This window comes from Zalophus californianus, chromosome 1 (assembly GCF_009762305.2).
Source record: "Zalophus californianus isolate mZalCal1 chromosome 1, mZalCal1.pri.v2, whole genome shotgun sequence".
Taxonomy (NCBI): Eukaryota; Metazoa; Chordata; class Mammalia; order Carnivora; family Otariidae; genus Zalophus; species Zalophus californianus.
This window is the reverse complement of record NC_045595.1, coordinates 8,476,341-8,494,524: the sequence shown is the minus strand read 5'-3', so window position 1 is coordinate 8,494,524 and position 18,184 is coordinate 8,476,341. Positions and strand designations below refer to the sequence as shown.

Sequence of the window (18,184 nt, the reverse complement as noted above, 5' to 3'; positions counted from 1 at the left end):
ATGCGCAGTTTCTGCTCTCGGTCTCCTCTTGGCGCCGTGGGGCAGTGAAAGTCCGTGAGAAATTTCCCGTCGGCGCGGAAGATGCGCGCCACTTCCGGCCGGGCTCCTAACAACGGGGGAGGTTGGTAACCAGGGAGGGGGGGATGGCGGAGCGGGTGCCGGAGCCCGAGGCGGAGGCGGAGGCTGAGGCGGGCGCAGGCGGGGAGGCGGCGGCCGAGGAGGGCGCGGCGGGCCGCAAGGCGCGGGGTCGGCCGCGGCTCACGGAGTCCGACCGAGCCCGGCGGCGGCTCGAGTCCCGGAAGAAGTACGACGTGCGGCGTGTGTACCTGGGCGAGGCGCACGGGCCCTGGGTGGACCTGCGGCGCCGCAGCGGCTGGAGCGACGCCAAGCTCGCAGCCTATCTCATCTCGCTGGAGCGCGGCCAGCGTAGCGGCCGCCACGGGTGAGGGGGCCCGGCCCGAGGGAGGGAGGGAGCGAACGAGGGCGGAGACGCCTCCATTCCCCGCCGAGCCTGGTCCCGCCCCCTCTGCCCCCGGCCCCGCCCCCGGCACCTGTGAGCCCCGCCCAGTGGCCGGCCTGCCGGCCTGGGTCTCCTGCCGCCGGTCCTGGGACGCGCCTGGCTCGCGGCCCCGCCTCCCGTCTTTCCGACTGCCCAATCCTAGGGTGCGCCCAGCCTCTCAACCCGCCTCTTAGCACTTGGCCCCGCCCGCTGGATTTCTGGCTGCCCAATCCTAGTTCGGGCCCCACCTCCAAGCGTTCTAACTGCCTAGTCCCTGGAGGGGCGGCCCAGCCTCCTGAGGCCTTAATGCCCCTTCTTCCTTGCTGGTCCTTGGGATCTCACATGCCTCATCCTCTAAAACCCCTACTGTGTAGCCTGGGGCTGTGAACTGGATACACTCGGCCCCCCAGCCCTGTCCCTTGTGAGGTTCTGGCACTCCATCTGGGGCTGTGTGTGGCCCCATTCCCACAACCCTCGACCCCAGACATAGGGAGACTCCTCACAATCCAGATCGCATTCCTTTAAACCTCTTGTTGGCTCCTGGGGAGCCCCTTAGCCCATGGAGACTCAGGGGAAGAGGAAGTCCCAAGTTAGCTGCTCAGGTAGAGGGCAGAGGCCTTTGCAGAGTCTCAGTCTTGAGAATGAGGAGTGTGGATGCAATTTTTCCCTTCCTGCCTAATAGGTTGGTGTGACAATTAAATGAGTTAAAATACAGCAAAAGGCTTAGAACATGGTTGGCACATAGTGAGCACTCCAGGTATTAGTTGTTATGATGATATTTGTTCTCTGTCACAAGCAATGCTGCGCCAGAATCCTTGTTGTGCCCTGGTTTTTATTTGCACACATTGGCATGTTTCTCTGGGGGGAGAGTCTAAGGGTCAAGAATCAACCAGATCCTTCTGAATTGCACCCACCGCCTCCCTGGGGTGGCAGGCTGGCTTATATGCCCAAGAGTGGAGCAGGAGATGCTCAAGCTAGTGTTCCATTATTGGAGTTTCTTTCTTTCTTTCTTTCTTTTTTTGACAGAGAGATAGAGAGTGCAAGTGGGGACAGGGGGTGGGGGTGGAGGGGGAGCAGAGTGAGAAGGAGAGAGAATCTTTTTTTTTTTAAAGATTTTATTTATTTGACAGAGAGAGAGACAACGACAGCAGGAACACAAGCGGGGGAGTGGGAGAGGGAGAAGCAGGCTTCCTGCCGAGCAGGGAGCCCAATGTGGGACTCGATCCCAGAACCCTGGGATCATGACCTGAGCCAAAGGCAGACGCTTAACGACTGAGCCACCCAGGCGCCCAAGGAGAGAGAATCTTAAGCAGGCTCCATGCCCAGCACAGCTTAACCCGTTGTGGAACTCGATCTCACAACTCTGAGATCATGACCTGAGCTGAAATCAAGAGTCCCAAATTTAACTGACTGAGCCACCCAGGAGGGCCCCACCCCCTTATTGGAGTTACTGATTCAGTTAATCTGAGTAGAGTTGCAGACCTTGTGCTTTTTACTACAAAGCTTCTGGGAGATATGTGCAGCTGGAGTTGAGAACCACTGGCCAGAGGGAGCCCCTGGAGGTCCCTAAGCTGAAAGTGGTATTTGCAGAAGCTCAGTTTGTGTAGTCCTGCAGAACTGGGGCCAGGACACGGAGACAACCCAGGCCGTGCATGGCAATAACCGGGCCCCGGGACACATGGGTAGTTGGGAAAATACACTACCCTGAGTGAGGCATCTCCTGTGGAAATGGACATGAGCAGAGATAGGGGGTCACTTATTTCAAGTCTTCAAAATTATTTGTAACTGTCTTGTACCTGGAAAGATTTCAGTTCAAGACTATGCACAACATGGACCAGAAGACAGAAACGAAAAGTGGGATGAAAAGAGAAAGGAGGGACGCCGGGATGGCTCAGTAAGTTGGGCATCTGCCTTTGGCTCCGGTTGTCATCTCGGGGTCCCGGGATCAGGCCCACGTCGAGCTCTCTGCTTTGTAGGGAGTCTGCTTCTCCCTCTGCCTCTGCCCCTCCCCACCACTTGTGTGCTCTCTCTCTCTCAAATAAATAAATTAATTTAAAAAAAAAAAAAAGAAAAGAGAAAGGAAAAGGAGGGGCACAGCGGGGCCAGGATCAGTGCTATTAGATTAAGGCATAAGTCACAGGGGACATGACAAGGGCAGTTTCGTGGCATGGTGAGTTAAAAACCTGACCAGAGGGGTTCAAAAGACATGAAGAAGTGGGAATGGAGAAGGGGCCCTGAATTTGCCTCAGAGCCATCCTAGCAGCCAGTGGGAAAAGGGAAACAGTGGTCAGTAGTGGAGTCTCCAGTGTCCATTCGTTTAAGGAGTGCTTAATCAGCACCTGCTATGTGCTGGGCACTCATATAGGTGCTCATGGTGCAGCAGTGAACAACAGAAAATGCTTTATGGAGATGCCATTTAGAGGGCAGAGACTTGTCTACTGTGCAAAGGCTTGTCTACTGCATTACTATACATTTACTATTATTTACCATAATGAATAAATTATGTAGTGTGTGAGAGATTGATAGGGGCTATGTAAAGAAAAAAGGTGAAATAGGGAAAGAGGAATCAGGACGGGGTGCCGGAGGTCTAGGTAGGGTGTTAGGGTGGGCCACAGTGAGAGGATGGCATCTGGGGTACAGACCTAAAGGAGGCCAGGGAGAGCCCTGCAGATATCTGGGGGAAGAATGTTTGAGGAAGAAGGAATGGCAGGTGCAAAGGCCCTGAGGCAGGGCTCAGCCTGGTGTGAACATGGGGTAGTGAGGAGACCCGTGTGGCTGGAGCGCAATGAGGATGAAGAGTGGGAAAAGGCAAGGACAGGAAGGTGACAGGGCCTTGTGGACTGCATGGAGGGCTCTGGTTTTTTTCTCCCAGTGAAGTGAGAGGCCTGATAGGGCTTTTTGCCTTTTGTTTTGTTTTGTTTTGCTTTTTTTAAGTACAGAATTTTAGACAGAGGGGTCCCATACCTGGCTTATATATATTTTTTTAAAGATTTTATTTATTTATTTGAGAGAGAGAGAGAGAATGAGAGAGAGAACACAAGAGGTCAGAGGGAGAAGCAGACTCCCTGCTGAGCAGGGAGCCTGATGTGGGGCTTGATCCTGGGACTCCAGGATCATGACCTGAGCCGAAGGCAGTAGATTAACCAACTGAGCCACCCAGGTGCCCCCCTGGCTTATATTTTAACAGAAGCACTCTCCAGGATGTGTGTGGCAGGAGGATTGGGTGGGGGATGCACTGAAACAAGGTTGGCTAAGAGTTGGCAGTCTTTAATGCTGATGATGGTCTCCAGGAGGTTCACTCTTCTCTCTAGCTTTGTATGTGTTTGAATTTTTCTTTTTACATCTTAAAATGTTAACAAGCAAATGAAAAGAAGCACACGGACTCTGATGTTGAGGCTGTGGGAGGGGAGGGCCAGAGATGGCAGACCAGGAAGGAGCTGACTGCACTGGTCCAGGTGAGTGAGGCGGAGCCGTGCAGAAGTGGGGAGAAGTGGTTGACATTAGGGCCAACAGGGTTTGCTGATGGGTATGGATATGAGAAACGCCCCCAGGTTTGGACCTGAGCACCTGGAAAGTTGCAGGTGCCGTTAACAGAGAAGGGACAGGTCAAGGGGAAATATGACAGCTCACATGTGAGATGTCTGCAAGACCCCTACATGTAGTGTTGGGGAGGCGTGGTCAGGAGAGGGCCAGGTGGGAGATCCGGATTTGGGGGTCACCAGGTCAGTGATGGTATGATGCCGGAGGTTGCCAAGGGGGCGCGGGTAGACACACAGGTCTGAGCCCCACGCTTGCTGTCTATGCTTAGAGGAGTCAGGGAGACGAAGAAGCAGCAGCTGGGAGGCTGGTGGAGAACCCGCTGGGGGGGCATCCTGGAGGCCAAGGGAAGGGTCTGCCAACGAACACTGCTGGGCCGAGTGAGGCGGCCACCCCTGGGGGCCGGAACGGGGCAGTGTGTGGCATAGTGAAGAAAACCCTGACTCGAGGGGCTCGAGGGAGACAAGAGGAGAAGACAGGAAGACTGCACATGCGTATAGACAGCTCAAAGGGGGCATATGGGCGGGAGTTGACAGGGAAGGGGCTCCAGATTATTTAAATCCAGGGTAGAAGAACTGATGGTGTGCTGGTCAGTTGGAGGGGATGATGGAGTTGAGCGTGAAAGCAAATGGCAGAGGAGAGTGAAGGAGAGCTGCTGGGCACCGTTTGGGGGCTGGCCACCACGAGGAAAGCAGAGCTGCAGAGAAGCCCCAGCAGCTGCTGTCCTCAAACGGCAACGTGTAAGGGGTGGAACTCAGAGAAGTGGGCAAGGGGAGGGAAGGCAGTTTGAGGTGTGGCCTTGTTTAATCGCCACAGTGATTCTGTGTGGGAGGCACTATTTTCCCCACTTACCAGATGAGGACATTGAGGCTCAGAGGGGACAAGACCTGCTTGAGGTCACACAGTCAGTGGTAGAGAGAAGACTTGAACTCGGATCTGACTGGCACCAAACACTAAGTAGTGTTCCCAGTACCCCAGTCATGGCAACACTGTGAGTGCGCAGAGGTGGCCATGGGCGTTTGGATGAGGATCTGGGCAGCCAGCCTGCCCCCTTGGAGGGGAGGGGAGAGCCGTGGGCGGAGATGAAGGCATCTGGAATGAGGTGGGGGGGGCAGAGACCTGGACAGGGGGTGAGCCAGGGGCAGGAGGGGGCAGAGGAGCCCCGGGGGAGCTGTCCTGGGACCAGATGTGGGGTGTGGGGGCTGTGAATTGTTATCAGGCTGGACGGGTCAGGTGGAGTAGATGGTAAAGCTGACAAGAGACCTGGGCTGCCTCAGGATACTTTGTGGTGAGAGCATGGTCTGGGCCATAGCAGGGAGGCTAGCGTTCCAGACACACAGTGATCATATCTACCATTTGCTGAGTGGTTACTAAGTGCCAGGGGCCACACCAAGCTCTCTGAATGCACATAACCTCAAGGTTATGCACCAGTCCCACAAGGAAGCATGGTTATGATCCCATGCTACAGATGGGGACCTGAGGCATGGGGAGTCAAGGTCATCCAGAGTCTCAGGGCCTTCTGCTGCAGCGTAGAAAAGGAAGGATGAGGGGCACCTGGCTGGCTAACTCAGAAAAGCGTGCAACTCTTCATCTCGGGGTCATGAGTTCAAGCCCCATATTGGGTGTAGAGTTTTTTTTTTTTTTAAGATTTATTTATTTATTTGAGGGAGAGAGAGAGAGAGTGCGAGTGGGCAGAGGGAGAGAGAGAGGAAAGAGAATCTCAAGCAGATTCCCTGCTGAGTGCAGATCCTGACTCAGGGCTTGATTTCACAATCCTGAGATTGGAGCCAAAATCAAGAGTCAGATGCTTAACCAACTGAGCCACCCAGATACCCTGGGTGTAGAGATTACTTAAATAAATAAATTAAAAAAAAAAAAAAAAAAGGATGAGGAAGCAGCCAGAGCGGGCAGGCAGACCCAGAAGCATGGCATCAGGAAGGCAGAGGGAGGCCCCTAGTGGGTGCAGGAGAGGTGACTCCAAAGCACCTGCCCTCAGCACGTGTAGAGCCAGTACTGGGCCACAGCCAAGTGGCCTGTATGGGATCAGGATCCTACCTGGCAGTTCTGGTGGCCATCCGAGTTTGGGAAGCCTTGGGGGGCCCCAGTGTTTGGGCCCAGCCTTACCCTGGGCACCCTGAGGCCTTGGTCACAGGGGCACACAGTCAGGATGTTGGGCTCCAGCCAAAGTGGGAAGGCCCCAGAGGCAGGTGGGCATGATGGCCAGGGCACGTGGACCTGAGCTGGCTGCAGGGGCAGGACTGATGGAGGGGGCAGCACCTTGGGCTGGGGTCCACATAGAGCAGGCAGGTAGGGTCAGGGGCAGGGTCTTCTGCTCAAGGTCACACAGGGCTGAAACAAGGGTTTCAGCTGGCCGCGTCTTCATCTGGAGGCTCGACTAGGGAAGGAGCTGCTTCCAGACTCCCTCGGAGCATTGGCAGAATTCATGCCCTCCTGGGTTGTACAGCTGAGGTCGCCACAGCCTTGAGGCTGTCAACTGGGATTGCTTTCAGCTCCCAGAGGCCGTTCTCAGGTCCTGTCCCCTCATAGGCCTCTCATATCCTCGGCCTTAAGGGCTCCCCTGATTAGGCCAGGCCCACCTTGGAAAGCTCCCTCCTGATTCATTCAAGTCACCTAGGCACAGGAGTGGTATCCCATCATATTTTCAGGCCGCCCCACTCATGGGGGAAGAGGACTGTAGAGGGTGTGTGACCCTGAGTTGGGAATCGTGGGGCCAGTGTAGAATTCTGCCTGCCACACTTTTCGTTACCCCTTTTCTGAGTTCTCCACTCCCTGGCCACAGGACCCTGGGCAGGCAGCCTCACTCCTCAGCCTCATTTCCCCACTTGGCAAAACGGGTGGCGATGCTAGACCATGGTCCAAGGGCTGGTGTCAGTGGAGGAGAGAGTCCCCTGGGAAATAGAACAGCAGCTACAGTTAGGCCTTGGAGCAGGATGCTGTCGCTAGCTCAGCATCAGCAGGCCCTGTGCTCACTCCCCCTGCCTCTCTGTCTTACAGGAAGCCTTGGGAGCAGGTCCCCAAAAAGCCAAAGCGGAAGAAAAGTAAGTGGGGCTACAGCCAGCGGGGAGGGGATGGGTGTTGGGAGTAAGTGGCTTTGTTGTTCGTTCCCTCACTCATCCTCAGGCCCCATTTGTGGAGGGCCTGCACGGGCCAGGGCTGTGCGGACTCGCACAGATCCAGCCCTGCCCTCACAGAGCCCATGGTCTCAGGGGAAGATGGGGGACAGGCCCAGCAGGGCCGTGGCAGGGGAGTGGGGGCCCTGGGGGCCCGTAGGAAGGGTCTGACCCAGCTGGGCCTGGGGGCGGGGGCAGGAAGGGGACTGGCACCTGTGCTGTGCCCAGTGGGGTGCCCCCACCACCCCCATCTCACACATAAAAGGCCAAGTCACCACCCCACGCCGCAAACTGGCAAGGGGCCAGGCCAGACCACAGACCCATGTCACCAGAGCAGTCCCCTTAGCTCCTGCACTGTCCTGCCTTGGTGCAGGGGAGTCACCCAAGGGAGAGCTGGACAGGGCAGAGGGAACAGCTGAGGGGAGCAGGGCGTGAACAGTCGGAGTGGAGGCCTGCAGTACATCCCTCCCACCCCTCGGCCGTGAACCTCTGAGCCCTGGTGCTGTGGGTCTCGGGCCTTGTCCAGCAGGGTGAGGGCCACCGGCCCAGGAACAGCCGTCTGGTGGCAGCGAGTCCCACCCCTTCTCACAGGTGTCAGAGGCAAGGGGCGAGCTAAGTCTGTGACCTCCAAAGCTCAAAGGGGTGAGGAGGGAGATACAGAGGCAAGCGCCAGACTGGAGGGGCGACTAGGGGTGGGGTCCCTGTTGTCTCCACCGTCGTCACTGGGTTGGAGGCTCCAGACAACATCCCTAGGCCCAGGACCCTTCTGGGCCCCCTCCTCATCTCCCAGCCTGGGAGACTGGGAGGACAGTCCCCTCCCCCTTGGCTGCAGGACCAGCATCGTTAGACATATGGCAGGTTCCATTTCTTGGGCATTCAAAGTGTATCCAGCCCCGTTCCATGCCCTGTCAATGTCTTCCCTCCCTCCTCTCTGGCAGCCCTCAAGGAACGGGGACTGTCATTCTCCCCTGGCCCAGAAGAGGTTCAGAGAAGCCAAGTCCCTTGCCTGGAGCCACCCAGCTACAAAGTGGCAGTCAGAATTTGAATCCACAGGCTGGCTCCACTGGGCCCACCTCCTTAAAGCATCTACTCATCCAGCAGACGTACTATGTGCCAGGCACTGTGTAGGCACTGGGGATACAAGAGGAGCGACAAACGGGTCCCTGCCCTTGGGGAGCTGGCATTCTAGTAGGGAAGACAGAAACATGGACAGAGATAACCACAAATGGTATTTAGGTGCTACCTGGAGAGAAAGAACAGCAAGTCAGGTTGGCTAGAAGGACAATGGGGAGGGGGTGGCAGACTGAGGGAAAGACCTGAGTGAAGGGGGAAGGGCAAGGCAGTCATCTGGAAGGAGACACAGTCTGTGCAAAGGCCCTGAGGCAGGGCCATACTCTGCTCATTTCAGGAACAGGGAGGAGGCCATGAGGCTGGGATGAAGTGATCAAGGAGAAGGGCAGGTGATGGGGCAGAACATGTAGGGCCTGGTGGCTCTGGGGAGGACTTTGGCTTTTAACACCAGCCAGGTGGGAACCCTGATGGATTCTGCGCAGACGGATTCTGGGCAGAGGTGGGGCATGGCCTGACTCAAGTGTTTGCAGCAGGCCCCCTCTGTTGGCTGTAGGCCGAGTAGACTGTAGTGGGACAAATGTGGGAGCAGAGAGACCAGGGCAGAGGGGACTTAGCTGGTCCAGGCCAGAGACATTGAGACGTTGATGAGGGTGAGTCTATTAACAACAAGCAGCAACTAACCACTGCGCACCTATCACGTGCCAGGCTCCATAGATTATGTGGTTCAACTTATTCAGTGAGGACAGTCTGGCCGGTCTCTGTTATCACCAGCGTGGATCTCACCTCTCAGAGCCTGTTTCTTCATCTGCAAACTGGGGACGGGCCTGGACAGGGTGCAGGAAGGTGTCTCACCGCCCAGGGAGCCCTAAGGCCGGGGCGTCCTGGGGCCCTGGGGGGGCGAGCACTACCCCTGACTCCGGGCCCCGCCCTGTGTGTGTAGGGAGGCGGCGCAACGTGAACTGCCTGAAGAATGTGGTGATCTGGTACGAGGACCACAAACACCGCTGCCCGTACGAGCCGCACCTGGCCGAGCTGGACCCCACCTTCGGTCTGTACACCACGGCCGTGTGGCAGTGCGAGGCCGGCCACCGCTACTTCCAAGACCTGCACTCGCCCCTGAAGCCCCTCAGCGATTCAGACCCCGACAGCGACAAAGGTGGGTCCGAGGGGTGAGGGCTCTATGGCTCCTCATGGGCTGGGGCGCCCTGGACTCCCTGCCCTCGCGGGTCTTGTCGGCCTCAGGCCAGCACTGGAAACATCAGAGCAAGGAGGCTGGCGCTGGCCTCAGGGATGGCGCCTGGGCCCGGCAGGCTGAGCTGCAATCTTCCAAGTCCTGGAGCTGAGAGGCAGCAGCCCCCATTTTCCAGAGGGACAGCTGTGCCCGAGGCCAACTGGGCCGGGGGTCGGGGAAGCCTGGCTCAGCGGCTGCAGAGAGGGGTGGGTGCCGGGCCTCCTCAGGCTGGGCTGCTCTCTGGGCCTCTACCTCCTCCTCTGTTTTCCCTGGCCCTTTCCCCTTCTGTTCTGGGCTCTCTCCCAGCCTGATCTTCCTGCGCTCTCTGCCCGGGTCTCCTTCCTCCCCGTTCTCTGTTCTTGAGCTCTCGTCCCCCCTCCCTCTCTCACTCTTCTGTTTCATCCTCTCCCTTCTGTCTCCTGCCTTCTCCCTGTCTCCCCCAGTCTCTCCCTGTCTCCCCCACACCCCCACTCCCCTCCCCCCATCGGTCTCTCCCCCCACTACCCCTGCCCCTCCTCTGCCGGCCCATGTGGGTCATGGGTCCTGAACACGCAGCAGGACTGGGAGGGACTCCGTTACCGAGGCCCAGTTGGTCCTGGTTGGGGGGTGGGGTGCAGAGGAGACACTGTGGGTGGTGAGGGGCTGCCCACCTGCCTGCCGGCCTCAGGGGCTCAGCTTCAGCTGCGAGAAGGAGTCCGGGGCCCACCGCCAGGTGCCCCGCCAGGGCGGAGGGTGAGGTCAGTTGCCAGGGCTGAGTGCGCACTGGCAGGAGCCTCAGAGCAGGTGGCATCCCAGCTGGCCAAGGGGAAGCCGTGGGCGAGAGGTGTTCCAGGTGGGCCCCCTGGCCAATGGCTGTCCCCTGTGCCCCAGCCAGACCCCAGCATGCAGCCAGCCGCTCCCCGGTCCTCTCCCCACTCCAGGTGCCCCCCGACCCAAACCACCCTACAGCTCTTCATTAGCCCCACTTGGCAGTCGAGGAAACTAACTGTGACTGACCCCTCTCGCGATGGGTCCACACCCCCACCCAACTTTGACACCAGTGGCTGCCCGATCTGGCTCTCAGGAATGAATGCTGAGATGACGGGCTGGTGGGTCGGCTGTGGCTGTAGGGGGGCGGGGGGGGCTGTGGGAGAGGGGCTGTGTCCCTGTCCCAGCCCTGTTCCCTCAGCAGCTCCCTTACCAGCTCTCTGCCTGGGGTGGCCCAGGCTGCTTCTCACTAAGTAGGAGCACCTCCTGCCGGGACTGTGAGAGGCCAGGGGATGTGCAGCCATTTCTGTGATTAATGTTATGATCACCTGGAAAGAAGTGCAGTCTGGCCTTCACAGCTAGACTCTACAGTTGGGGAGGCAGGCGCACACCCAGGCCATGCCCCCAACTCACTAGGTGACTGCCCCCTGCTTTAGGGTGGAGCCCAGGGACTCAGCTCACCCTGCAGATTACAGGGTGTTACAAGGAGGGGCTGATCCCCCTACCCCACTCCTGCTGCTGTCTGGGGGCCTTGAGTCAGGGATGGGGCATTATGATAAGAATGATAATAGAAAACATTGATAGGGTGCTTACTCAGAGCCTGGTAGTGTCTGAGGCGCTTTACACAGATTTCTTCATTATTCCAAACACCCCCTGGGGTAGGTGCCAATTTATCCCCAGGCCCAGAGAGGTTACGTAAGGCCCCCACATTCACACAGCTGGAGCGGGGAGCACCAAGATCCCACCCTGAAGTCTGGCTCCAGAGCCTGCGTGCTCCATGTGAACTTCTGGGAGGATAGGACGCATGGTCCCCAGACAATGCGCCCCGACTCCGTCATGAGTGTGTACCCGAGGGTCAGTTCTTGATTTTTCTGTCCCGTTTCTCCCTGTGTGTGTGGACTTCAGCACGAAATACCTGGGCGAAATGTTGGTCTCCTTGACCTTCATCACAATGTTGGGCTGAGATTCATTCGTTTTTAGAACTGTGTGCTCAGTAGGTGCCAGGCGGCCTTCTGGGCACTGGGGCCTGTGCACAGGGCCCCCTATCCTTGTGGAGATTATGATCTAGAGGGGAAGCAGAGAGGAAACAAGATAAACAATATCTAGAGTACAGTGGAAGGTGGTATTTTGGAGGAAAATTAAGGAGAGAAAAGAATGCTATTTGAGATAAGGTGGTCAGAGAATTCCCTGAATAAATAGCATTTTAGGAAAGGGTCTGATGGAGATGAGGGAGGGAGCCCCTGCGGGTGTCTGAGAGAAGAGTGTTAAGGCAGAGCAAATAGCAAATGCAAAGGCCCTGGGGCAGGAACCCCCCCTAGTATCCCTAAATATGTGGATGTAGTGCCAACGGGTTTTGCTGACAGACTGGAAGTGGGTGTGAGAGAAAGGGAAGTCAGGGGCAGCCCTAGGACTTTGTTTGGCCTGAGCAACTGGGAAGGACAGAACCGCCATCATCCCCTGAGACGGGGATGTCTGGGAAGGGTATGGGCTTTTTCTTAGGGAAGATTCAGAGCCCAGAATTGCTGAGCAGATTCTGAGGTGCCTGTGAGACCCCCCTGGGGGCAGCAGAGAAGGCAGTGGGAGGTAAGAGCCCCAGCCCCACAGGAGGTCCAGGCGGGAGCTGTCCATACAGAGGCATCGGAGTATGGGTGGTGGCAGGATAATAAAAATCAATATTCAATCTTTGTCCCTGGTTCCTGGCACAGAGCTCCTAAAATCCTTGGAATTTCCTGAGTGATGGGAATGTTCTTCATTGTTCATCATGAGCCCTTTTCATAAGGGGCCCTTTTGGAGCACACCCGAGTCTGTGCTAATCTAGGTGACTCAGGCAGGGTCCCCTAGATAGCTTCAGGTTGGGGGCTGGTCACCAAAGACCAGACACATGATTAGATGGGGGAATCTCTCAGCCCCACCCCTGACCCCCAAGGAACAGACTGGGGCTGGAGACTGGGTTGCAAAAACTCTTTAAATAAGGAGGTCCAGGGAGCTTGCGGCTTGGTGAACACCTTGAGGTGCTAGGAGGGTGGCGCGTCTGGAGAGGGCGTGACAGCTCCCGCCCCAGCCCCCACACCTTGCCCGGGGCACCTCTTCCATCTGACTATTGCTGAGTTGCATCTTTTGTGATAAAACTGTAGTCATAAGTAAAGCACTTTCCTGAGTTCTGTGAGTTGTTCTAGCAAATTATCAAACCTGAAGAGAGCGTCGTAGAAACCCACAATTTATAACCAGAATTACAACGGCCAGTGTCTTGTAGCCCGTGTCCAAGGCGGGAGCAGGCAGTCTTGTGGGACCTGAGCCCTTAATAAGCATGGCATCTGAATTGACTTGTCAGACACCCAGCTGGTGTCAAGAATGAGGGCTGTATTTACCACCATCAGGCTAGCTGAGGCCCTGGGGTGGGCGGAGCACTGAGGAGAGCCCTGGCTAGAACCTTCCAGACCTGTAAAGGCTAACGAGGCTAAGAAGGGGCCCTCAGAGAGGGCCCAGAAAACCAGAATTCGGGTCTGGAGGCAGAGGGAGGAGAGCGTCTCTGAGGAGCAGGGGCAGTCGGGGCACAAGGGGGACTGAGAAATGACCAGTGTTTGTGGCACTGAGGGGGTTACCGTGCCCAGCCCCCAGTAAGCCCTCAACGGATACTGTTGCCGCCACTATTGCTATTGTGACTGTCCCCTTTCCTCTGTCACCGCAGTGGGCAATGGCCTGGCGGCTGGCAGCTCCGACTCTTCCAGCTCCGGCTCGGGCTCTGACTCTGAGGAGCCCCCTGAGGGCCAGCCAGCCAAGGTAGCGGCGGCGGCGGTTACCCCCACCAGCCCGGCGGGCAGCAGCGGGCTCATCACGCAGGAGGGCATGCACATCCCCTTCGACGTCCACATGGAGAGCCTGGCTGAGCAGGGCACCCCGCTGTGCCCCAACCCGGCAGGCAGCGGGCCCGAGGCCCTGGAGACGGTGGTGTGCGTGCCAGTACCCGTGCAAGTGGGCCCGGGCCCCGGCACCCTCTTTGAGAACATGCCCCAGGAGGCGCTGGGCGAGGTGGTGGCCAGCTGTCCCATGCCGGGCATGGTGCCTGGCTCGCAGGTGATCATCATCGCCAGCCCTGGCTACGATGCCCTCACAGCCGAGGGCATCCACCTCAACGTGGCAACAGGCAGCGGTGCCCCCGCTGGGGGCCTGGGGGACGAGGTGCCCTGCGCCATGATGGAGGGTGTAGCAGCCTACACCCAGACGGAGCCCGAGGGCAGCCAGCCCAGCACCCTGGACCCTGCTGCCATGGCAGGCATCGAGACCAAGAAAGGTCTGGGGGGTGGGGGGGCTGCTGTGGTCGCTGGCAGGGGTTGGGGCGGGACCTGGGAGGAGGAGGGAGGGCGGAGGGGTGGCCCCAGAGCCAGCTCCTCAACCACACGAGTCTGCCCGCGGACACCCGCCCTGTGTCCACCCCCGTAGAGAAGGAGGACCTGTACATGCTTAAGAAGGAAGAGAAGGAGGAGCCCGTGGCCCCAGAGCTGGCAGAGCCGGCGGCGACAGGGCCCGAGAGCGCAGAGCCTGAAGCAGAGGCGGACGGGGAGGAGCTGGATGGCAGTGACATGTCGGCCATCATCTACGAGATCCCCAAGGAGCCCGAAAAGTGGGTGCCTGGGCAGCCGGGGGGGCTGGGACAAGGAGCAGCCCATGGGCCCACAGCCGGCCTGGTGTGAGAGCCCCGACGCCATGGGCCCCTTCCCCTCCAGGAGGCGGCGGAGCAAGCGGACTCGGGTGACGGATGCCGATGGCCTGCTAGAGATGTTCCACTGCCCCTACGAGGGCTGCAGCCAGGTCTATGTGGCCCTCAGCAGTTTCCAGGTGAGGCCACCACCCAAGCAGGCTGAGCGGGGCCTGCGTCCGTTTCCTGCGGGGCCTGCGTCCGTTTCCTGCCGCCTCTGTGCTGGCGTCTGCGCAGTGCAGCTCACGAAAGGCCCCACTTGGCCCCACCGGGTGCCACTGGCCTGCCTCCCACACGCCCACCTCTCAGTAGCTTCTCACTGACCCTGCCTCGGCTGCAGGACACCAGGCATCACCTCGCTGCCTCCCCTTCCAGCTCTCCAGTGCCCTTGTCCTGCCTTTAGCCGGCCTGAACTCAGCCTGCTTTTTGCCCCGGCCACCTTCTTGGCTCTGGATGCCTCTTCTCCAGGCTCGGCTCGGGATGCCTCTCCACCCGGAAGCCCACCCTAGTTCTCCAGGGCTCGTGGGGCCTGCGAGCCCCACGTTACTGCACCACCAGGACATCCCTGTAGTTTGTCCTCTGGAGCCTGGATGGGATGCCCCAAGGGCAGAGACAGGGTCCTGTCACATTCCCACCTGTGGCAGGAGGCGGCACCAGTAGGCCTTTGAATTTGCTGAGTCTCATTTTCCAGTGTGTGTGGAGCACCTTTCGGGTGCCAGGCCTAGTGCTGGGCCCTGGAGCTACAGGTGTGCTGGTGAGTTAAAGAATAAAAGAACAAAGGAGTGACTGAAGGGGCTGCCTGCTCCAGACTGTGGGGGCAGCACAGCTCCATGGCAAAGCCTGCTGTGGGACTGAGAGCCAGAATCCAGGCCAGCCCTGCCACTGCCCACCCGTGAGACATGGGCCAAACCCTAAGCCTCTGGAGCCTCATCTCCCGATCCATAAACAGCCAATAGCAGGGCCCCACCACAAGGTTTATGACAAGGCTGACTGATGCCCCAGCCCAGGCCCTGGCTGGCGTGGTTGCACAGGAAAGCTGCAGCTGATCCCAGTTGTGTCCCTGGGCCTTTGTTCAGAGCTGGGGGGCCTTGCAAGGGCAAGGGCATGGGCACGGACACCCCTCTTCCTTCCTCCAGAAAGGCTGGCCCCAGCCTGCCTCCCAGCTACCCTTATCTATCCCCACCGCGGAGAGCCCTGGAGGTGGGCCCATGACACCCACAGCCCCACTCCCCCACTCCTGCCCCTCTTGCCTACAGAACCATGTCAATCTTGTGCATCGGAAAGGGAAGACCAAAGTGTGTCCACACCCTGGCTGCGGCAAGAAGTTCTATTTATCCAACCACCTGCGGCGGCACATGATCATCCATTCAGGTCAGGCCCAGGGTGGGGCTGGCAGCGCGGGGCATAGGGTCATGGGCCTTGGATCTAGGGCGGGGGCAGGCGGGCTGAAACCCCCAGGGAGCACTGGGTCCCCAGGCATAGGACTGCCCCCCCTCCCCCGCCCCGGACTGCCACCCTGGGCTGCTGACTCATTGGGAAGCTTTGGGGCCTGTGTCCAGCGGGAGGACACGGCTTCAGATATTTCAAGAGGCGGGAACCTTGGATTCTTATGTGAAATCGCCCCGAAGTTGATACTGGGGTCAAATTCAGACCCACTTTGGCTTGACAGTTTGCACTCCGTGCCTCCCGGGGAGCCGAGCTCACATATCAGCTCTGCCCCAGCGCCTTCCCGGGCAGCCTCTGAGCCTCATACGGGGCTGTGAGCTGCCCTCGGTATTAACCGCCCTCGTTATTAAAGTCAGCAGTGGCTCCCAGAGGCTGTGGGATCTGGTGTCCCTGAGCCCGGAGGTCCGGGAGACCGCTGGGGAGACCCGGTCTCGGCAGCGCGGCAGAGACGTCCCGCAGCCCCCGCCCCCGACGGCGGCGTGCTCAGCCCCGCATCTCCCCCAGGTGTCCGTGAATTCACCTGCGAAACCTGCGGCAAGTCCTTCAAGAGGAAGAACCACCTGGAGGTACACCGACGCACGCACACCGGCGAGACGCCCCTGCAGTGAGTGACAGGCTTCCCCGCGGGGCGGGGGTGGGGGGGAAGGGGGCTGAGAGGGAGGGTGCCTGGGCCTGGACCGGCAGAGGGCGGGTCCACCCCTGGGATTCCGGGGCGGGGCAAGGGGGGGCGGCTGGGTCCTCGTAGCTTGGGCCCCGCCCCAATGCGGCCCCACCCCAGTCTGACCCCGCCCCCGGTCGCCCGCCGGCTCCCGGCAGGTGCGAGATCTGTGGCTACCAGTGCCGACAGCGCGCGTCGCTCAACTGGCACATGAAGAAGCACACGGCCGAGGTTCAGTACAACTTCACGTGCGAGCGCTGTGGGAAGCGCTTCGAGAAGCTGGACAGCGTCAAGTTCCACACGCTCAAAAGCCACCCGGACCACAAGCCAGCCTGACCCATCCAACCACTGACCGCCCCTATTTATTCGTCCGCTCGGACACGACGCCCGGGCTTGCCGGGGCCCGCACAGCCGCGGGGGCCTCCCGGACCGCGGGCCGGAAGGAGGCGTCCCTGCCCTGCCCCAGGGCTGGGCCCCCCTCCCCCCGGGGCTGGTCCCCCCCAACCCTGCCCTATCTCTGGAGGTGGCGCCTGGGGCCGCACTGCTAGAACTGTGTCAAGAGAGCAGAGCGAGATTAAAAGAGTGAGAAAGGAGACGCCCTCCCCCTAGGCCTGGATGATTTGGGGGGCCGGGCCCCTCTTTGTCTCCATCCTGGTCCCTTCCTGAGCAAGGGCAAGGCAGGCGGTGGTGCCCCTACATGCTGGACAATGAATGCCCTTTCCCTCACAGCCTCTGCGCTGCCTCAGCTATCTGGGCCTGGCAGCTCCAAACACTCCCTGTCGCAGGCCCAGGGTTGGGAGGTTGGGAGCCTGGGAGAGCACTGGACATCTCCCAAGACTTAGGATCCTGATGCCCGCTCCTAAATCCCTCATGGAACACGAATTCCCCACCGTCAGAGAGCTCTGGGACCGGTTGGGGAGATGTTCAGTAGACCCCTAAGTGAGACATTTACAACTGTGACAGGCCCCGTGCAGGAAACAGAGTGGTTAGTTTCTGGCTGTTTAAATCGGTGGTCAGGGAGGTCGTCTCTTGAGATGGTGGCATTTGAGCATAGACCAGAATGACAAAGAGGTTCAGTCCCTGAAGAAAGCTGGAGGAGGCAAATCCCAGGCCGAAGGAACAGCCAGTGCCAAAGCCCCGAGGTAGAACGGCTCGGCGTGTTCCTGGAACAGGAAGCCGCGGTGGGGAGGGGAGTTGGCAGCGATGAGGCGGCTGCCCTGGCCCCATTTCCCGGAGGAGGATGCTGAGGGCGCTGCCGCCTCCTGCCGGCCGCCAGCGAGAGAGGCGAGGAGCGATACAAGGCCGGCGGCCGCCAGGTGGCGCGCAAGCTGCGTGGGCCCTGGTGGCTGCAGCCACGTGACCCCGGGGACCGCAGCCGCGAGCCCGGGCACGTGCCCGAGGGAGCCCTGTGGCGCCACGCGCAGATTGGCCCCTTAGCTCCTCACCAGCTCGTGGGGGCGGGGCCGCAGCTAGGCTTCGTTTTACACTTTGGACCAGGGGTTATCCCAACCAGGGACGGACGTGTCGGCGAGGATGAGCAAGTCCGGCCGCTGGGGCCACCCACGCGAGCTCCCTAAATCTCCCAGGGCTCAGTCCCCTTCTCTATCCCCGCACATCCAGAGCCAGCAGTTTCCATGGAAACCGCATCCGGGTCTGCGCGCCCAGGAGGAGCTCCCCTCCCGGCGCAGGCACAATTTGCAATCCGATAGGAGCCGGGAGGAACACGGGGTGGGGAAGAAGCCCTCGCTCGGGGTCTCTAGGTTCGACAGCCAGGTCGCCCCGGCAAACCCAAGAGGGGCCACCAGGGACCTGCAACGCCACCGCCCTGATTGCGCGGGCCACTGTGATTGGCCTGTTCTCTCCATCAGCGTGGCAGCGCTCTCTGCTGCGCGCTCTCTCATTGGCTCAATCTCGAGGGCATCCTCCCGCAATTGGTTCTCTCGAGGGC

The 18,184-nt window shown here is 59.4% G+C and overlaps 1 protein-coding gene across 1 annotated transcript; it reads left to right on the top strand.

Annotated features, from left to right (window-relative positions):
• Positions 1 to 143: 143 nt before the first annotated feature.
• ZNF653 (zinc finger protein 653) lies at positions 144 to 16,938 on the top strand. The gene is made up of 9 exons (XM_027586077.2): positions 144 to 442; positions 7,052 to 7,095; positions 9,179 to 9,394; positions 13,125 to 13,727; positions 13,877 to 14,057; positions 14,161 to 14,272; positions 15,389 to 15,503; positions 16,083 to 16,182; positions 16,395 to 16,938. Exons 1-9 carry the CDS (start codon positions 144 to 146, stop codon positions 16,570 to 16,572), a joined length of 1,848 nt encoding a protein of 615 aa, XP_027441878.1. The 3' UTR covers positions 16,573 to 16,938.
• Positions 16,939 to 18,184: the final 1,246 nt, after the last annotated feature.